Source organism: Pollicipes pollicipes, unplaced genomic scaffold, assembly GCF_011947565.3.
Source record: "Pollicipes pollicipes isolate AB1234 unplaced genomic scaffold, Ppol_2.1 Scaffold_4740;HRSCAF=5597_pilon_pilon_pilon, whole genome shotgun sequence".
NCBI classification, from domain to species: Eukaryota; Metazoa; Arthropoda; class Thecostraca; order Pollicipedomorpha; family Pollicipedidae; genus Pollicipes; species Pollicipes pollicipes.
Window position 1 is genome coordinate 39,231,013 of NW_023596545.1, and position 19,972 is coordinate 39,250,984.

At 64.0% G+C, this 19,972-nt stretch overlaps 1 protein-coding gene across 1 annotated transcript in view; it reads left to right on the forward strand.

Moving 5' to 3' along the window:
- LOC119098357 (inositol hexakisphosphate and diphosphoinositol-pentakisphosphate kinase 2) overlaps positions 1–17,959 on the forward strand; it is a gene marked incomplete in the record, with an annotated part of 85,522 nt that extends 67,563 nt beyond the window's left edge. Inside the window, 19 exon segments of the mRNA XM_037221277.1 lie at positions 2,549–2,661; positions 3,789–3,914; positions 5,059–5,112; positions 6,355–6,477; positions 6,877–6,988; positions 7,143–7,258; positions 7,903–7,989; positions 8,286–8,512; positions 9,713–9,849; positions 10,171–10,285; positions 10,673–10,800; positions 11,627–11,726; positions 12,230–12,337; positions 12,799–12,851; positions 13,189–13,355; positions 14,541–14,579; positions 15,121–15,309; positions 15,746–15,928; positions 16,960–17,959. Coding sequence (XP_037077172.1) covers positions 2,549–2,661; positions 3,789–3,914; positions 5,059–5,112; positions 6,355–6,477; positions 6,877–6,988; positions 7,143–7,258; positions 7,903–7,989; positions 8,286–8,512; positions 9,713–9,849; positions 10,171–10,285; positions 10,673–10,800; positions 11,627–11,726; positions 12,230–12,337; positions 12,799–12,851; positions 13,189–13,355; positions 14,541–14,579; positions 15,121–15,309; positions 15,746–15,928; positions 16,960–17,051 — 2,269 coding nt within the window.
- Positions 17,960–19,972: the final 2,013 nt, after the last annotated feature.

Consider the following 19,972-nt stretch of genomic DNA (forward strand, 5'->3'; position numbering starts at 1 on the left):
CCTTGTCCCGCCGGACGGCTGGTGACCATTCTCCCCCTTTGTCGTCTGTTCCGTCCCGCCAGGGCCGCCGGTGACGTCGGCGTCTATCTCCCCCCCGTCCCCCAGGCTGCCGGTGACATCGGCGTCTTCTTTCCCCCTGTCCCGCCGGGCCGCCGGTTGACGTCTGCATCTCTCTCTCTGTCCCGCTTGGCCCGCCGGTGACGCGTCGGCGTCTCTTCCCCTGTCCCGCCGGGCCGCCGGTGGACGTCGGCGTCTCTCTCCCCCTGTCCCGCCGGGCCGCCGGTGACTTTCGGCGTCTCTCTCTCCCTGTCCCGCCGTGGCCGCCGGTGACTGTCTGCATCTCTCCTCTGTCCCGCCTGGCCCGCCGGTGACGTCGGCGTCTCTCTCCCGCTGTCCCTCCGGGCCGCCGGTGACGTCGGCGTCTCTCTCCCCTATCCCGCCGGGCCGCCGGTGACTTCGGCGTCTCCTCTCCCGTCCCTCCGGACCGCCGGTGACTTCGGCGTCTCTCCCCTGTCCCGCCGGACCGCCGGCGACGTCGGCGTCTTCTCCCTGTCCCGCCGGGCCGCCGGTGACGTCGGCGTCTCTTCCCCTGTCCCGCCGGGCCGCCGGTGACGGTCGGCGTCTCTCCCTCTGTTGCCAGCGTGCTGCTGCTGTCCGTTCAGGACGCCGGCCGTACTGTGAGTGACGGTCGGCGGACTCGGCCTGCCCCGCTGCCCCCCCCCCCCCCCCGCCCCGCGCCTGGCTCGCACTGTATGCTGCCGGCATGCGTGGCCTTCTCCCCGGGTCGGGCCGCCCCGCCGCCTGGTGGCCCTCCCCCCGCCCCCCTGACCTGCCCGACGTCGAGGAACCGTCGTGCGCTGCATGACCGGCGTGCGCGCTGCGCGCTCCGCCTGCCGGCCCGGCGGCACCGGACGGTCCGGCATGCAGGCGCTGGTCAGTCTGCCGGCCCAGCGGCCGCCGGACGGTCCGGCATGCAGCCGCTGGTCAGTCTGCCGGCCCAGCGGCGCCGGACGGTGAGGCATTGCAGCCGCTGGTCAGTCTGCCGGCCCGGCGACACCGGACGGTCCGGCACGCAGCCGCTGGTCAGTCTGCCGGCCCCAGCGGCACCGAACGGTCCGGCATGCAGCCGCTGGTCAGTCTGCCGGCCCAGCGGCACCGGACGGTCCGGCATGCAGCCGCTGGTCAGTCTGCTGGCCCAGCAACACCGGACGGTCCGGCATGCAGCCGCTGGTCAGTCTGCGGGCCCAGCGGCGCCGGGCGGTCAGGCATGCAGCCGCTGGTCAGTCTGCGGGCCCAGCGGCGCCGGGCGGTCAGGCATGCAGCCGCTGGTCAGTCTGCGGGCCCACCGGCACCGGGCGGTCAGGCATGCAGCCGCTGGTCTCGTGAGCTGCACAGGCTTTGTGTGTGCCGCGCCGTTTAGTGCTGTGGCGGGAATGGCCTGCGGCTGGCCTCATGACCGTCAGTGTCTGTAGTGGTGAACGATCTCACGTTCGTGAGGTGATGTGGTGGATGATGACGGTTTGGGGAATGGCAGTGATGTAAACATGTCATATCTCTTGCATGTTTTGAATTCTAGCCACAACTCTTTCTTGGAGGTGGGCTTTGTGGTAAAAGCCACGGCTAGCAGCAAATATTATTGAAAATTGGCGGCTCCGTTGGGCCAAACCAGGCATATCCAGGAAATTGCCGATGTATTATCTAGCTATAAGTAGCGCTCCCTGTATAGATTAGTAGACACATTTCAGTCAGTCCCTGCAACCCCCACTACAATCATTCTTTGGCAAGAGTGTGCCGTCTACAGCTTGGCTTGTCCACCTTGGTCATTGGATTCAGGCATTTGTGAAGTTTTTCAGTCATGTGGGCTTATAACACATCGGTTAGCGGAGGTAGAAGGTTGGAAGACGAGTGCCCTGGCGCGCGAGCCGCGCCGCGAGGGCGGACTGGTCGGCAGCGGACTGTCTGGCAGGCGCCGGCCGGCCCGCGGGGGTCTGCACCGCACCGGTGCCCGGCCGGCCGCTGCGGCTGCCGGCCGCCGCCGTCTCGGTGGCCCAGGTCACCTGCTCGGCGTGGGAGCTGTGACTGACCGCGGATCTGGGCTGCCTGCCGGCGCCAGGCAAGGCGCTGGCTGGGTCCGGCCGCAGCCCGCCGCCCCGCCGCCTCGGGCTGCGGGGCCAGGAGGGTGTCCCGCCCCCGGCCAGCGGCGCCGGTGGGCGCGCTGGGCCGGCCGGCCCGAGCCGCGCCGCCCTGAGGCTGGGCGGTGCTGGGGCTTTGCTCTCCGAGCCGACGGAGGCCGCCGCGCCGGCCCGGCGTCGGGACGCGGCCCAGATCCGCACGCCGACGTCCGCCGGCCGGGCGGACCCCGGCGCCACGGCCTGGCGGGCGCGACGCGCCGCCGCTCGGGTACCGCTTCCGGGCATGCGTGCGACTGGCATGCCGTCGCGTCTGCCGCGCGACGCCGCGCTCCGCTGCACCTGGACACGGCTCATCCGTGTCATGTAGAGCACCGAACTGCGCCACCGAACTAGGCGGCTCGTCCTTCTGCTCCGAGTCGGCTGGGTTCAACCTGTTTTCTTTGCCACAGGTACGGACACTTTTCGGGCATCAACCGGAAAATTCAGATCAAGTACCAGCCCAAGGGCTGGAAGAGGAGCAGCGAGGACGGTGAGTCGGGTCGGGCGGGCCAGTGACCTCCGGCGTTGTTCCCGAGCAGGGAGTTTTGGCACGGCATCGGGGGTCATGAACCGTTGTAAGCGATTACGTGGAATCCCGTTATGGGCGTCGGCCGACTTGTTTACGTGAGGCTAGAACTGTTTGGCAGCGGTGTGATGCCGCTAACCTTAATCTGGCAGGGCGTGACACGGAGTTTGATATGAATTAGATTACCCGGGACTAGCCTTCGACGCGTCGACGTCTATATTCGTCTTGTGCGTATGCGGGCCTTTCGCTTTCGCAGGGCATGTGCATGAAAGCACGGCAACCTGCTCATTCTGTCGCTGTTAGTGATATTACAACGGCGTTTCGTAGCGCTGTATGCCGTTGTAAAAAGCCTTCGAGTGCTTCCTTCACAACCGAACTTATATGATAATTTCCGTTTCCGACGTTATTGATATATCAACAGCTATTGACACACCAGACGTCTGAATTGGGCTATATCAATTATCCCATGGATGGGATGCGGTGAGCTTGTACAAGCGTGCTGTATATGCGTCTCTGGACACGTCATACGATCGATGTGTCCGTGTGAGGGGGATGTCCGTGCGCAGGTGTGAGCACGTTGTGCGTATTTTTACACACGAGCGCCTGTCATGTGCGGACACCCGGACATATATGGACATACCCGGACACGCATGGGTTGGTTGTTCGTGTCCCCTGACACGTGTGGTCGTCCTGCCCACATCCTGGGTACCTGACAGTCTCGTCCGTGTCGGATGGCATCCCTTCTTGCCAGTGGCATGTCCGCAACTACAGTACATAGGCCTGATATTCGTATCCTTCGAGACATGTGTGTTTCTAGTCTTGTACGTACCGGGCGTGTTGGGATGTCCGTGTCTCTGGACACCCGCCAGCGTCGTGTCAGCGCCTGCTCGCGTTTGTAGGCGCACTGTCCGTACATGGGGACACCTGTAGGTGTTGTATCCCGGTTTGGGGCCGCTGTAGTCGCGACGCCCGCTCCCGTGGCCCGCTGTCTGTGAGCGGCTGCCGGCGCGGCGTGGTGGCCTGCGCGCGCGCGTCCGGCGCCGCCTCGACGGACGGCCGCCTGAGCGCGCCGCCGGCCCTCTCGCCGCCAGAGAGCAGCTCCGAGGAGCCGTCCCTGGTGCTCGTGCTCAAGTGGGGCGGCGAGCTGACGCCGGCCGGCCGCGTCCAGGCCGAGGAGCTGGGCAAAATATTCCGGTGTATGTACCCGGGCGGCCAAGGTAAGTCGGCAGCGGCAGCAGCGGTCGCGTGCGCGGGTGGGGGCCCGCGTCGGCGAGCCCCTGAGTGCCCGCTGACGCGCTGGTCAGTGATGGGAGCTCAGGAGATTGCTGGTCCCGGTGGCCGAGTGGGCTGAGTCATCACTGGTCGCAGTAGTGTCCCAGTCGCAGCACCTACTAAAGCGCGCATCGCACCGCGATCTAAAGCGAAAACGGAGACGTCCGTGCGTAAAAAGATCACGTTACGTTGTCCGATAAGATATCAAAGCCAGGCTGATATTCTTGTGAAAACAAAAAGGACGGCAGATCGTAAAATCTGGCGGGGATGTACAAGTTGGGCCTTGTTGAACTTTGCATGTACATGATGACGTGAAGCGTTCCCGAGAAAAACGTCGGTGCGTCAAGACGCTTACATCACGTGACGTCATGAAAATACCGCGCTCTCGTGTCTGGCTAGCGTTGTCAGCACACTTCGAACGCAGCCCTTGTCCGTGGCGCGCTATCATGCCGCGACCGACGGCCGCGTGAGAGCCGAGGCTTCACTCTGTAAATGACGCACGCTGCAGTCTCATCACCTTGACGTTCGGTGGTGCTTCGTCATGTCTAAGCGACGGGCCCGATGGCGTGGGCGCCGGCGCCCTGTGCCGGCCTGCAGCTCCCAGCGCTCTGACCGGTCGCGCCTCCGGCGTCCCCGTGTTATGAACACGGCGACGCGCGGCCGCCCTGTAGGCGCGTGCGTGGCGGGGGCCGTTGCCGCGCCAGACACTGCTGAAGGCAATAACCCAGGTCGCACTAACGGGTTCTGTGTGAGGTGGTCGTGGCGTACCATTACTGTATCATTGACTCCTCGTAGTGGTTTGCGCGGTGGTGAGCGGTGGTAATAGTCGATCATAACCCACCGCCTGTTGGTGTTAGCTGTTCATAACATCGCCGCTGCCTGAGAGATTCTACAGTGGCCGGCACGCCCTGTTTTTTTTTACCGTCATTTGTAGCATCTGGCTCCATGTGGGTGTGTGTATGTCGCGCGCTTATGTACATGGGCCGTGGCGAGCGTCGGCTGCCGCCTGCCGCGCTCAGCGGCCCGTGGCGCCGCCTGGATGTGACCCATCTGTCTCCTGACACTGTCGCTCTGTCTCTCCCACCGCAGGTATTATGCAGCCCTGGGGGTCAGGAATGTCGGAGGGATTCCCCGCGTATCACTGTTAGTGGGACCTCCTGATTATCCACCTGTAGCTTTTCCATGCTCTTCCTCGCTCATACTCACTCTGTCTCTTGCTGTCTCTGTCTGGTTTTCTGTGCGTCCCCACTAACCACGGTGCTCGGTGCGAGTTCATGCAGTAATTGTGGAAGTCAGCTCCGTTTCTAGGCCAAGTAGAGTGCTCCTCTGAAGCTGATTGGGTGCGTTTGCCTCATCCCAAATCCTGATAAATTTATTCGGTCCTCGCTGTAAGCCAGCAGTTGCGCTAGTGTTACGCTCGCTTTCATCACACGCCATAAGCTAGCCACCGTTGGAGAACGGGTGGCGGGGGTCCCCATCAGCCATCAGCAACCATCTGTTGGAATGCCGCACTTGGGCGAGCGTGCTCATTGCGAGCCTAAAGCGCGATAGTCATCCTGGCTTCCGCGAGTCAGTCTTAAGTCCCTCTCGCATACGTGGATGCATTTCGGCATCGGCCCGCAGTGCTGCCTCACTGCCGAGAGGCCTGGGGAGAGGCGGGAGGGAGCGGGGAACATTCGGCTGGCCCCCAGCGCTGTAAGCACCTGTGCCCTCACCGTCCCGACCCGCCGCCCGCTCCTCTCCGCATGCGCTCCTCGCTCACTAACCGACCGCGGCTCGCGACGGCTGCCGGCGGCGCTGCCCCGCGGCCGACCCTGGCGCGGCGTCACGGCCTCCCGCGCATGGCAGCTCCCAGAGCGTCCCAGCGCCGGCGGAGCGTCTGTGACCGTCCAGGGCCAGCGGCCACCTGAAGCCAGTCCGTTGTCACGCAATTCTCCGCTGCTCACACCGCTGCCCAACAGCTGTCGCATGCGGGCATTTTTAAAATGAAACATGCCTTTGTTCTTGTTCGTTTATTGCTTAGTTGCCCCGGTTTATGATCATAAGCTCCGGCATTTGTACGCTTATTTGAAAACGGTCGGGGTGCTTGCTGAGTCCTGTCGCCCGTGGCCGGTCTCCGCTCGCTTGCTGCGCTAGTGTTACGATTTTTACACCGTTCGTCTCTTTTGTATTCGAAATGTGCGGCTGTTTTTCTGCCGCTTGTACCTTTGACAGTCTCATTTTGCGCATATCCGGCTTGCCTCGGCGAGTGTTCATGGCTGTACACTGCTTGCGGCCGCGTGTGACGAGCGCCGCGGCTGGCGCCGGCGGCCGCCGCGGCTCGGTCTGCCCTCGCCGCCCCGCCGCCGTGTCGCGCCGGTGACCCGAGCGCGCCGGCCGCCGCAGGGGAGTACGCCGGCACGCAGGGCCTGGGGCTGCTGCGGCTGCACTCCACCTACCGGCACGACCTCAAGATCTACGCGTCGGACGAGGGCAGGGTGCAGATGACGGCCGCCGCCTTCGCCAAAGGTGTGCTCGGGGCCGGCCGGCGGCGGCTGAGCTCCAGTCCGCGGTGTGCGCTTCAGGCCGTCTGCGCTGACGACAGGCGTAGTCACTGCGGCGCGTTTGGCGCCACGTGCGTTGAACTGTGGCGCCCGCCCGTCCGGCGAGCTGAGGCGCTGCATTGCGTTGAAGATGGTGTTAAGGGTGTTAAAGGAATCACTCTGAGATAGGATAGCGGGGTGTTGGCCACGCTGCTGTAGGCCTGTTTAGGCCGTGTGTCTGAGCCAGCGGTGGGCGGCGAAGGGCACGGTGAGCCGGCCGCCGTCGCCGCCTGCAGTCGGCACGTGACGTTCATGGCGTGTCGCGCCGAGGCTCGCCGGTGGCAGCGAAGGAATGTCGCGATGACGCTCTCTGTGGCCTCTCCAGGGCTGCTGGCGTTGGAGGGCGAGCTGACCCCGATCCTGGTCCAGATGGTCAAGTCCGCCGACACAAACGGCCTGCTTGACAACGACTCCGACTCGCGCAACCTGCTCAACATGTGAGTGTCGGCCGCCGTGTGCGGAGCATTGGGACGGGGCTGGCCTGTCGGCCGGCCGCGCGCGGCAGACGGCGAGCGTGGTGATGCGCCGTCCGGTCCGGTCACGCGTCCGGTCTCGAGCCAGGCCCCGTCTGAGCGCGCGCCTCCGCCGCAGGGTGAAGAACAGCATCCACGACCTGTTCCAGCAGGACCGCGACTTCACGGCCGCCGACATCCAGCAGCTGAACCCCACCGGCTCCATCAGCGTGGCCAAGGCGCTCAGTCGGCTCAGTGAGTGGCGGCCGCCGGCGCTCGGACTGGTCGACACCGCCTCGGGCGACCGCCGGTGCTCGTGCTCGGCATGGTCGACACCACCTCGGGTGGCCGCCGGTGCTCGTGCCCGGTCTGGTCGACACCGCCGGTGCTCGTGCTCGGCATGGTCGACACCACCTCGGGCGACCGCCGATGCTCGTGCTCGGTCTGGTCGACGCCGCCTCGGGTGACCGCCGGTGCTCGTGCTCGGCATGGTCGACACCGCCTCGGTGCTCAGCGGGCGACCGCTGGTGCTCGCGCTCAGTGTACCCGACGCCGCCGCTGACGCCGCGGCGCCGCGCCGACTGCTCCCGGTCGGGTTTTGCTCTACTTCAGCAACGCTCAGTTGAAGGCGTTGCTGAACTAAAGTAAAACCCGTCAATGCCCACAACTGCCACTTGTCCGCAGTTGTGAGCGTTGGTTTGTTGACGTGAGTCGGTCAAGTGCCAACAATGTTCGTGTCTTTCGCTCAAGCGCCTTTTGTTTATGATAGCCTAAGTACCCTGGAAACCCGTCTCAGATCTCCAGACTAAGTACATCTGCTTAGAGAATGCTAGCGTATTATCGTCTGACTTGCGGTGGCAGGTTTGCGTGTATGTTCACGCTCTCTCGTTTGATGGCAGAAAATCCGGTGGAAACCTGCCAGCTGGTGTACAACCACCTCCAGAAGCTGCTGAAGGTCATCACCCCGAAAATGGAGGAGTCCAAAGGTAGGCCGGTGTTGCATCTGGCAGTCAGACAGGTGCCAGAGCGGTGTGCTCTTTACTGGTGCTCTGAGAAAAATGATTCTGGCCAGCCAATTAAGAGCTTTGTGAGAGAGCCAGCTGGCATTGGGTGAGATCAGACATTTGAATGCATGACAACACGTCTGGCCGCGTGATGGGCGATCTGCTAGATCCGCGCGAGTGTTATCCACACCCGCTGTTAGTGATAAAGCTTGCCGGTGGCCTGCTGCCGCGGGGTGCCAGCCGCCCTGACCATGCTGCCACGGTGGCCGCCCCCACAGAGCTGATACTGTACCACGGCGAGACCTGGGAGCTGATGCTCCGACGCTGGGTCAAGCTCGAGAAGGACTTCAAGACGAGCAACGGCAAGTTCGACATCAGCAAGATACCCGACATCTACGACAACATCAAGTACGACCTGCAGCACAACCAGAAGGTGCTGCAGTTCGACGACGCCGAGGAGATGTACCGCGTCGCCAAGACGGTGGCTGACGTCATTGTACCGCAGGTCAGTGGCTCTTCAGCGCCGCAGGCGGTGGCGTGCGGGGCCCAGACACGGGCCTGCGCCATCGGGCCGGGCGCTGTTCGACGACGCGCAGTCTCCGAGACTCGGCTGGGTGGTCGGTGCGCTCGACACTCGCCAGCGTGGTGCACCCGACACACGCCAGTGCGGTGCACTCGACACTCGCCAGCGCGGTGCAGCGGCACTCATCGCGCACGTCGTGGCTGTGGAGCCTGTGAGGAGCCGGTCCGTGTCGACACTGAGTGTCCCTCCCCCGCCGGGGAAGGGGAGAGGATAAGCTCAAGGTGCCCGCTCACCGAGCCGCTGTGGCCGCGGGGTCAGCTGCTGCGCCCCCCGTCCGCGCCCGGAGCCCAACCCCTGCCGCCGCCTCGGCCGACTCTCCGTCGGTGGTCCGAGCCGGGCCGGGCTACGAGACCGGTGTCCGTGAGGCGGCCGGCTGTCCTGGCCTGTCGTGCTGCACCGTGTTTACCGCGCGCCACGCCCTCGGGTCGATAGAACCTCCCCCTGATGGCGTGTGACGGCTGTGTATGCTCGTGACACATGATCGGCATTGGGATTTACGATCTGACCTTTGCGGTGAGTGCGCTGAAGTATCCCTTCGATAAGACGAGCTGCTGTTACCCCACTTCGGGAACGAGCCGCCCACAGGTGACCTGTGCACCCAGTCATGGGCGCGCGGTCGCCGCCGGCACCGCCAGTCCGCGTCATCTGCCCCAGACCTCAGCTGTGCAGTTCGGCATGGCCGTCGTAACACGGGCGCCGCTCATGAATCACCCTTCGTGCAGCGTATTCCCGGCGCTGTTTGTCTGCCGGCCACAGGCAAAACGGCTTAAGTGCTGTGTTCACTAATGGCTCTTAGGCCTCTTGCCTTTGGACGGCAGTGCGGCGTCTGTGTGTTGCGTTTAGCCCTTGTCGCGGAGCCGGGATTGGTGTCGGTCGTTGAGACTGTCGCCGCCAGCTGGCGTGTTGATCCCCGCTGCTGACGGATGTCCGCGCCAGCCTGCGATATGGGCCGGTCCTGATCTCAGCCTCTAGTGTGCGTCACCGCCTGTCCCCGATACGCCGATCCCTCGCCTCGATATGCCGATCCCTCGCCTCGATCGTAGCCTCCCGTGAGCTCGTCCGTCCCTGTGTCGGTGTCGGTGCCGGTGCGTGCGTCTGAGGGGCGCCCGGCCGCCGCTGCAGGAGTACGGGCTGACGCGCCAGGAGAAGCTCTCCATCGGGCACGGCATCTGCACGCCCCTGCTGAAGAAGATCCAAGCGGACCTGCGACGGAACGTGGATGAGGGCGCCGAGGAGAACGTCAACCGGCTCAATCCCATGTAGGTGCCGCGGCCGGCCGGGCCAGAGCGGCGTACCGCGCTCGCGCGCCGCGGGGCGCGTCCGCCGACACAGGCCGGGGCGGGCCAGCACGCGACTGGCGGGCCCGCGCCGCCGACCGTCCTGCCGCCTCCTCAGTGGGCCAGTGACTGCAGAGGTGTAACCTCGCACGCAGATGTCCTGATGCACGGCGGCCTGTCGATTCGTCTGTCCCCACTGATGGTCGGGCCCGCCCCTCACGTGTCCAGCGTTTCCCACGAAGCGAGACTGGACCGTCGCCGTCGCGCGGCCGGCCAGCCTGACGCCGCCGGCGCCGCCGCCAGGTACTCGCGCGGCGTGTCCAGCCCCCAGCGGCACGTGCGCACGCGGCTCTACTTCACCAGCGAGAGCCACCTGCACTCGCTGCTCACCATGCTTCGATACGGCGGCCTGGCCGACGTGAGTGCGCCGGCCGGGCGCCGCTCGGGCGCCGCTCGGGCCTTGTCGAGCCACGCGCCGCGCGTCTCCCGCCGGCGCCGCACCCCGTGGCGCGGATGGGCCTGCAGCCCGCGGGTCTGCTGGCGTGCGGCCTCACGTGCTAGATTCCCAACGCGTTTATCAGTGGCGGATGCCTTTGCCGCCACGTCGAGGGATGTGCATTTCCCGGCGTCGCATTTTGTGATATCTCGGACGCCGCCGCTGCTGCTCATGCTGATCTCGCTGGCTCTGTGTCTCACGTGAGTGCGTGACCAGCCGCGCCGGCTGGCTCGGGAGGGCAGCCCGCGTGACGTCATCAACGGAACGGTGTGGGAGCGCCGCTCACCTGGGGACGGACCCGGCCGGCAGGAGGCGCGCGACGAGCAGTGGCGGCGCGCCATGGACTACGCCTCGGCCGTCTCCGAACTCAACTACATGTCCCAGGTGGTGATCATGCTGTACGAGGACCCCACCAAGGACCCACTCTCCGAGAACAGGTGGGCCGCGCCGCCGCCGCCGCCGGGCGCGCGGGCGTGCCACGAGTCACTGAGAGAGAGATGGAGACGAGGCGAGAGAGAGAGAGAGAGAGAGAGAGAGAGAGAGAGAGAGAGAGAGAGAGAGAGAGAGAGAGAGAGAGAGAGAGAGAGAGAGGAGAGAGAGAGAGGAGAGAGAGAGAGAGAGAGAGAGGGAGAGGGAGAGGAGAGAGAGGAGAGGGAAGAGAGAGAGGGAGAGAAGAGACAGAGAGAGACAGAGACAGAGACAGAGACAGAGACAGAGACAGAGGACAGAGACAGAGACAGAGACAGAGACAGAGACAGAGACAGAGACAGAGACAGAGACAGAGACAGAGAGACAGAGACAGAGACAGAGACAGAGACAGAGACAGAGACAGAGACAGACGACAGAGACAGAGACAGACAGAGTTTTCGTGATCCATGCAGTGCGCGTGTCGTCGTCCGCCTGGCGGTGTACCGGTACCGGTGGCGCTGGTCAGACTTGGCAAGCTACAGGCTGCCAGATCGTATTACTCGCTCATGTTTAAGCACTTGCGTTTTCTGAGCGTTGCGTCTCTGTCAGCGTGGTAGCGTCCAGTCCATTGCACTGAAGCGTCCAGAAGAGCTCTCCGTATCAAGGTGTCATGATATTCGTGGTGTTCCAGTGCACGCACATTATATGTATGTATGTATGTATGTATGTATGTATGTATGTGTGTTTGCGTGTGCGCGTGCGTGCGTGTATCGTGTTATATTACCGCACAGCGCCTGAGCTGCCGGCGTGGCGGTCCGGTGTCGCCCCTGACGCGTCCGTGTGCCCCTCTGCCAGGTTTCACGTGGAGCTTCACTTCAGCCCGGGCGTGAACTGCTGCGTCCAGAAGAACCCGCCGCAGGGGCCCGGCTTCCGACCCCAGTCACGCGGCGACATGGTACGTGGCGCCGCCGCGTCGGCCGCCGCGCCCGTGTGCCGTGCCGTGCCGTGCCGTGCGCGTTTTGAGCGGGCCGATTTTTTCGGACGCACGACCCAGGCAGAGCGGGAGCGGGACCGGGGAGGGCGGGGAGGGGGGACGGCCGCGGTGCCCGTTCAGCCGTCTGGGCGGGGACACAGTGTCGGGGCGACGACAGAGTCGCAGGTCTTTCGGTTTATGCCAGGAAGATCATTGCGAGGGAGTAAATCCATGAGGACAGCCCACGTTTCGTTTGAGCGTCACGTAAGCGGCCGTGCGCCCGCCAGCTCCGACCCAGAGGGTGGTCGGGTTGCGGTGTTGGTGTGCGTGTGTGCGTGTGCGGCCGCTGGCCCGCTCTGCCCCGTGCTGTGCAGTGCCGAGCCGAGCCCCGGTCCGTCCGGCGGCATGTGCGTGTCCTCAGGCGCGGCGGCAGCCGACGTCCGCCCGCCGCCCCTCTGACGCCCCCCTCTCACCCGGCCCTGTAGAATAAGCTGACTAACCCGCCCGGCCGCCGACCGCCGTCCATGATCGAGGAGGAGGACGGCGAGACGATCGAGAGCGGCTCCGAGCCGGAGGCGGCCGTCGAGGTGCAGGTAGGGTGAGGGGCGCACTAGTCGGGACGCAGGTAGGGTGAGGGACGCACTAGCCTGGGCGCGGGTAGGGTGAGGGACGCACTAGCCGGGGTGCAGTTGGGGTGAAGGACGCACTAGCCGGGGCGCAGGTAGGGTGAGGGACGCCCTAGCCGGGGCGCAGGTAGGGTGAGACGCACTAGCCGGGGCGCAGGTAGGGTGAGAGACGCACTAGCCGGGGCCCAGATAGGGTGAGGGACGCACTAGCGGGGGCGCAGGTAGGGTGAGGGACGCACTAGCCGGGGCGCAGGTAGGGTGAGGGACATGCTAGCCGGAGCGCAGGTGGGGCCAGGGACTCATGACCTTAACGTTCGGTATCAAATGCGACTTGTCGATGCCCAACTCGCTTCCTTGCGTCCATCTCAGATGCTGTTGCTTGATGCAGCTGGCGGTGGTGGGGTGACGCTAATGTGTCGTGCTTGCAGGCGGGCCCTTGCAGCAACCAGCGGCCGCCGCCCTCTCAGCCCATCGCCATTAGGTGAGCCGCGCCGTCGGTCGGGCCGCCCCCACCGTGGGCCGCCTCTCCCGAGCGCGGCTCTGGTGTTCGTATCTCTAGCGGGGTATCGTGGCTGCCTGCGGCGTAGGACGGCGTCGACGTGTCGAGGACGACGTGGCTGGCGGCGATAGGCTACCGCCAGCGCCGCCGCTGATGTCAGTGCCGGTGCGCGCGCACGTGTGTGTGTGTGTGTGTCTTCAGCGGGTCACGTGTTGGCGCCCTGCTGGCCGCTGTCTGGTGTGTGGGCCGGGCGTGTCTGTGTGCGCGGCTGGCGGCGGCCGTCTCTGACCCGTGTGTGCCGGCGGGCTGGCGTGCTCAGCCGGTGCGCCACCTCGCCGTCGCACCTCTCGCCGCCGCAGCAGGACCTGTTCCGCTCGTGCTCGCACCCTGGCTCGCCGGACCGGCGCGCCGGCGCCGAGGAGCGGCCGCGCAGCCTCGAGGGCCTGGTGGAACGCGGCCGTGTGGAGCCGGCGCCGGCCAGGCCAGGTCAGAGCTCCGCCTCCCCACCTCCCCTCCCCCCCCCCCTCGTGGCCGGAGATCAGTCGACGCTGGCAGTCCACCGCCCCCTCCCCCTGCACATACATGCTCACACGCATACACACGGGTGCGTCTTGCAGGCTTTAGGTGACGGCCCTGCTTAATTTGTGTGCTTTGTACAGTGTCATGAAAGATGCGCGCGGTTTGGGAAGCGGTTGTAGTTGTTTGTGGGACGTTTAGGCGTGGAAATAGGACAACCGTCTTTTTAATTTCGTGTGTAAGTCGCACTCGTTTAGGACCAACTTGTCAACTTCCCACTGGTTAGCTCGGACGTTTTTTTCTCTAACTACGTTGCAACAGCCAAAAATGCGTTTTTTCTTCTGCTTGTTTCTCCTCCTTGCTCTGGAGAAAATTAACTTACAACGCTTTGGCACCGAATTTGTGAAATATTACTGTCAGAAGAATACAGAAGAAAACTGTATTCCTATGATAACTCAGGCTCAAATTGTATAATTCTCAATGTATCTCTAGAGTGCTTGCTCATGCTGACGGGCGCAGAAATGACCGTCTATCCCCTGGGGCGCACAACACACGGTGGAAGGCATGGCTGTCACTACAGCTGTGCTCAAAAGCCGCGGTTACGTAAAGAGGTATCGCCACCTTACGGCTCTGAAAAGCAATCTAAATGCCGCGGTGTCTGCAGCGTGGCGGTATTCTGGAGATATCCGTAGTCTGAAGTATATTCGTAAACTGCCTGGAATGTTGTGTGTCCCTAAATTAGTCGCCTGTTGACCTGATAATGTGGGTTTCCTATGAATAGGCAGGTGTTAGCCTGTTTCCCAGACGTCTTAGTTTAAAGTCGTAGCCTCCCTCGTTCGGGCAGCACCTTTCTCGTTGAAACCTCTCGTGCCGTCCCTGCTGGATACCCCCTGCAGAATTGTCATGGGAGTAGCCCGTCCTCTCAGCATGTGCATCGGCGCCCACTGTCCGATCGGTCGAAAACAGCCTCGTTGTGTCGTCTCCCGTCAAACCTCTGAATGCCGATTAACCAGTTTGGCGTTTGGAACTGCGCAGACTTTGACCTCGGTCGTGCCTGTGCGCCTGGACTGGCCTGCGGAGCGCGGCGAGACGGGTCGCTCGCCGCCCCATCCAGCAGATGGCGTGACTAACATTAGTTTATCTGCCCGCCAACAGATGGCTTTAATTCGGGCGAGCTGGACGATGAGGACGAAGGTAAGACGGCGTCCCCCGCCGTCAGCCGCTGCATGCCACCGGCGCGGCGCCCGCCACGCCGGCGGGCCGCCCTTGTGCAGCGTGTAACACGTGCATGGATGGAGCGCAGCAGACGGCTGGGCTCAGTCACCGGGCTGCAGTTAACTCTTCAGCCCGTACTCTACGACGAAATTTCTGGCAACCGCACGCCCCCAGTTGGAATAGCGGGACGTCTACGGCAGGTGCAGCGCCGACTGTGGAGGCCCCGCGCCCTGACGTCACGAGTCTGGGACCGTTCTGCGCCTAGCGTCGGACCCTCCCCGGTGCGGTCAGCGGGCCGGTTTTTGTGACGGGCAGCAGGACGTCCCCGGTATTGTGTCGCACAGCGTCCGGAGCCCTTCTCGTCACCTGAGGCTGCTCGTTGTCGTGCCCCTGCCGGCTAGGGCGGTAGTGGTAACTTTCCTTGCCTGGCTGTCGGTTAGTCGACGCCGCCGCGTCCCTGCCAGCTGTGTTGCGCACAGACAACGCTGACCTGACCTGACCTGAGCCGGCCGGTCGGCAGAGCTGCGGCGGCAGCGGCACTCGGTGCCCTCGCAGACGGCGTACGCGCAGCAGCTGTCGATCCTGAACCAGCAGCTGCAGCTGGGCGCGCCCGGCGGCTCGGGCAGCTCGCTCTTCTCGACGGCCGTCATCAGCGGCTCGTCGTCGGCGCCCGAGCTCAAGTCGCTATTCACCCCCGTCACGGCCATCGGTGAGACGGCCGGCGACGCGGCGGCGCGACCCGCACCGCGACGTGGTACTGTGCGTCGGGTCGTGGTGCGGTGCTGTGCTGTGCTGTGCTGTGCTGTGCTGTGCTGTGCTGTGCTGTGCTGTGCTGTGCTGTGCTGTGCCGTGCCGTGCCGTGCCGTGCCGTGCCGTGCCGTGCCGTGCCGTGCCGTGCCGTGCCGTGCCGTGCCGTGCCGTGCCGTGCCGTGCCGTGCTGTGTGTGTGTGTGTGTGTGTGTGTGTGTGTGTGTGTGTGTGTGTGTGTGTGTGTGTTTGCGTGTTTGCGTGCGTGCGTGCGTGCGTGCGTGCGTGCGTGCGTGCGTGTGTGTGTGTGGATCCGGTCTCGCGGTCTCGCGGGGTCTCCGTGTGACACCAGGCCTCGCGTCTCGGTGTGACGCTGCGTGTTGGCGGTCCGGTCGGCAGGTATCGAAGGCTGCGGCGGCGTGCCGTCCATCCGGCCGCTGGAGACGCTGCACAACGCCATGTCGCTGCGCCAGGTGAATGCCTTCATCGACCGCGTGACCTCGATGGAGTTCCGCACGCCGACCGAGCCGTCGGCGCCACGCGGTCACCCGCCACCTTTGGCCCTCCACTCGCCCACCCAGAGTGAGTCGGCGGCGGTGCTCCACCTGCCACCTCGGGCGTCTCTGTCGTGTACAGCTAGAGGGCAGGTACTGCCTCGCCAGACAGCATCACAGTTGGCAGTAGCAGCGGTCGCACGCTGCTTGGCACGATGGCCGGGGGGGGGGGAAGAAGAAGGGAGGGGAGGGCACGTGCGTGCTTGCGTATGACTGAGCATCCGGGCCCGCGATCTTTGCAAGGTCTTTTGTTGGTTTCATCCTCTCAGATTCGCCTTTCACATGCATGCGAGTATTGCTCAGAGTGAGCGCTGCACTGACTTATAGACACCTGTTAGAGCTGTATTGCCTGGCGGCGCCGCGCCGTGTTGACACTGCAGCCGGTCGCCGGTGGCGCTGGACTGGGATTGCTGGCTGTGTTCGGATCGGAGGGCGCGGTGTGGCCAGCTCCCGTGGCACGCGGTGTGGGTCAGCTCCCGTGGCGCGCGGTGTGGGTCAGTTCCCGTGGCGCGCGGTGTGGGTCAGCTCCCATGGCGCGCGGTGTGGGTCAGCTCCCGTGGCGCACGGTGTAGGTCAGCTCCCGTGGCGGTGTGGGTCAGTTCCCGTGGCGCGCGGTGTGGGTCAGTTCCCGTGGCGCGCGGTGTGGGCCAGCTTGCGCGGCGCGCGGTGTGGGTCAGTTCCCGTGGCGCGCGGTGTGGGCCAGCTCGCGCGGCGCGCGGTGTGGGCCAGCTCCCGTGGCGCGCGGTGTGGGTCACCTCCCGTGGCGCGCGGTGTGGCCGGCTCCCGTGGCGCGCGGTGTGAGCCAGCTCGCGCGACGCGCGGTGTGGGTCAGTTCCCGTGGCGCGCGGTGTGGGCCAGCTCGCGCGGCGCGGTGTGGGCCAGCGCCCGCAGCGCGCAGTGTGGACCAGCTTCCGTGGCGCGCGGTGTGGGCCAGCGCCCGCGGTGCGCGATGTGGGCCGGTTCCCGCTGCGCGCGGTGTGGGTCAGCTCCCGTGGCGCGCGGTGTGGGCCAGCTCGCTCCCTTCGTCAGCCGCACCGCTGACGCCGGCCGCGGCCGCAGGTCTGAGCATCAGCGGCCCGTCGTCGTTCGTCTCGTCGCCCGGCTCCAGTACGCCGCTGGACGGCGGGCGCATCGCCAACGACGGCTGGTAGCGGCGCGCCGTCCACCGGATCTCCTGAGCAGCCATACTTCGTGATAGCGCCGTCGGCCCCTGGAGGGCGCGGCGGCACTTTCGTGTGTGCAATCCCGCAGGCGTCGAGCGTTGGCGGGACGTGCGAGGCTGGCGGGCGGCACGAACCCGCCGCCGCGCCACGGGCAATGCCTGGTGAGCCGTGTTATCTGCGGCAATCAGTGGTACCTGATTTATCAAGTGATCGGTGCAATGGGACGCAGTGTTTCGGACGGGAGCAGAGGACAGGACGGCGGTTCTGGGTCGCTGCCGAGCGGCGGCGGCCGGAGCTCGGTGGCCGCAGCGGCCGCGCGCGCAGGCCAGGATCGGCAGACTGTGTCGACCTGGTGGAGACGTGCCGTCTTACTGGGGACCGCCGGCCGGCCCTGCGCTGCGGCACACCGTGTATTCTTCTCCATGGGATCAAACTGTGCAGCTGTCTTGCCATTCCGCGGTGTTCGTTCTATGCTCGTGTTGCGGCAGATCACGCTGGGACGTGTGTCGCCTGTAATGTGTACGCCTTCGTTCCGAAGACAGCCGACCCTTGCCCCCGAGTAGTATTCCCGTGGCCACTGTTTGTTGTAGAACAAAACCACCGCGGCTCATTGATTTTGACAGCGACGATCAGTACACAATGGTCCATCCGCCGTTGTGTTCCATGTCACCCATCCGTTTCCGTTGCGGCGGTCAGCTCGCTGGCTGGCGGCCGTCGTGACGTGACGTGACGTGACGCGACGTGATGTGACTTGACGTGATGTAACGTGACGTGATGTGACGCGCTTCCTGTGGCCGGGCCGGCCGTCTAACGGGCGGCCGCACTAGTGTCGCTCGTACAGACCGCCCGTCCGGTCGCCTCGACTCAATACACGCCGTTCCGAGGCGCGGACCGATGACGTGTATTCGATGATGAACAGACAGGGGTGGCCACACTCACACGCGCACACTCGCAGAGCGCCCGGGCGGAGCCGGTCACTGGGTGAGCGTGACGAGCGCCTTGACGACGTCGCCGTGGTGCTCGCGCAGGCAGCGCTCGGCGCGGGGCCGCCCGATCTCCATCTCGGTCATCTGTAACAGACGGGCGGCGGCCGGTCACCGCGCAGCCGCAGGTCACGGGGTCACCCCGCACCGCCCGCGCCGGCGCCATCAGACGGCGTCGCGGCTGTCATGTTTGCTTCGAAGCGCGCTGGGTAACCGCAGGAATTGGAAAGGACTGACTTTGCTGCTTCTTTGTTTAACCCATTGACTAACAGGATGAATCGGTGGACCGCAGCTTTCGGCTCACAAGCTTACGGGACGCGATCCAACAACGGTACAAAGCGCGTTGCGCTAAGTGGTACACGTCACGGGCGACGGACAGCGGCGCAACCGACAGTGAGTCATATATCATAGCTAAATTCATATTCGGGCGCATCAGTCTAAATTATATCGCTGGGTTGTGACGTAGAACTGCGCAAGCTGCTAATTTGCTCTCCGTCGATTCATTAGGTTGCCCTGCAGCAGCAACAAGCAAAGCAAAGGAAAACTCGAACCGCACGGGCCGTTGGCGGTGCATGCATTTCGCGCCTCACAGAAGCTGCTCAAAATGGGACAATGCTTAGTCTTCAAAGCTCAACTAAAATTCCTTAGCCTCCAGACTTAGTCTTCACTGAGTTGTCGTGGGGCAAAACAAGAAATACCCCGATGGCTTACGATCATTCAATTATACGCAGCGGCACAGTCGCCAAAGGATGAAAAACTGGGAAGACACATGACGATGCCCAGAACAACCACAGCCGACCTCATCCAGCATGTTTTCCTTCAACAGTACCACCCAGAATGATGTAGGCACTTTTGTGACATCACAAGGACCATGAAATCAGCCTCGGTGTCCCGCAACTAACCGATCTGATCCAACAGTGTGCCTGTTGTGTAGAGCCCCCCCCCCCCCCCCCCCCCCCCAACAGGACTGCCGGGTGTTGCTAAGATGTTGCACGGATTATAGTCACCGGCCCTGTGCACCCCATCCCCATGTCGGCCCAACAGCCATATAAGGCAGCAACACCCCAAACTGCCCCAGCCTTTTCGAGGACAGTGCGGTACCAATTTGATTTAATTAAAAATGCTCACAAATAGTACAAGTCTATTGATCAGGTAGGTGCCACTTGTGGGCAGCACCGCATCATATCAGACCTATGGAAAATATAAATGCCCAACCGCCCAGAAATGTACAGGGGACGGCATGCCAGGATCTGCGATCCAACACCGGCAACACTAACGACGGAAGGTTAACACGACTGTACAAGCTTATCTCAATACGCACTTCAGCACGAGCACGGCACGCGCGTGTATCCCGGGGAAGGACATGGGAACAGTAACGCGCATCCACACACGGAGTAACAAATAAAATGCGGCAATAACAACACATATACATGTCCTGCCCAGGGTAACCTTTCCATTAGCAGCCATGGAGGCCTCGCGGAGACTAATCATGCTCGCGCCAAAAGAGAAACTCGAGTCTTTTCGTTTCTACACACGCCTCGAATGCCTTTATTTCCACACCCGATTCCCGGTACCATGCACCTCCCGTCTACAGGAGACACGCCAAGTGTGTGTCACCGACGCCTGGTAGTCTGAGCCGCTCACTTATGGACACCCACGGACCGAGACGGTCAGCGCCGGGACACCAGCACCCAGCATCGGCGGAATGCAGCCGGCCACACGGCAATCGTCGCCTGCCATGATCTCTTCCGCCTGCCGACGCGCGCCACCCCGCCACGACCCCTCAGGGGCTGCTGTCGACCGCGCCACCGCGTCAGCACCGCACAGCTGCGTCAGTTGTCAGCTTTGTCAGTTGTCGGCTGTGTAAGTTGCCAGCTGTGTCAGTTGTCGGCTGTGTAAGTTGCCAGCTGTGTCAGTTGTCGGCTG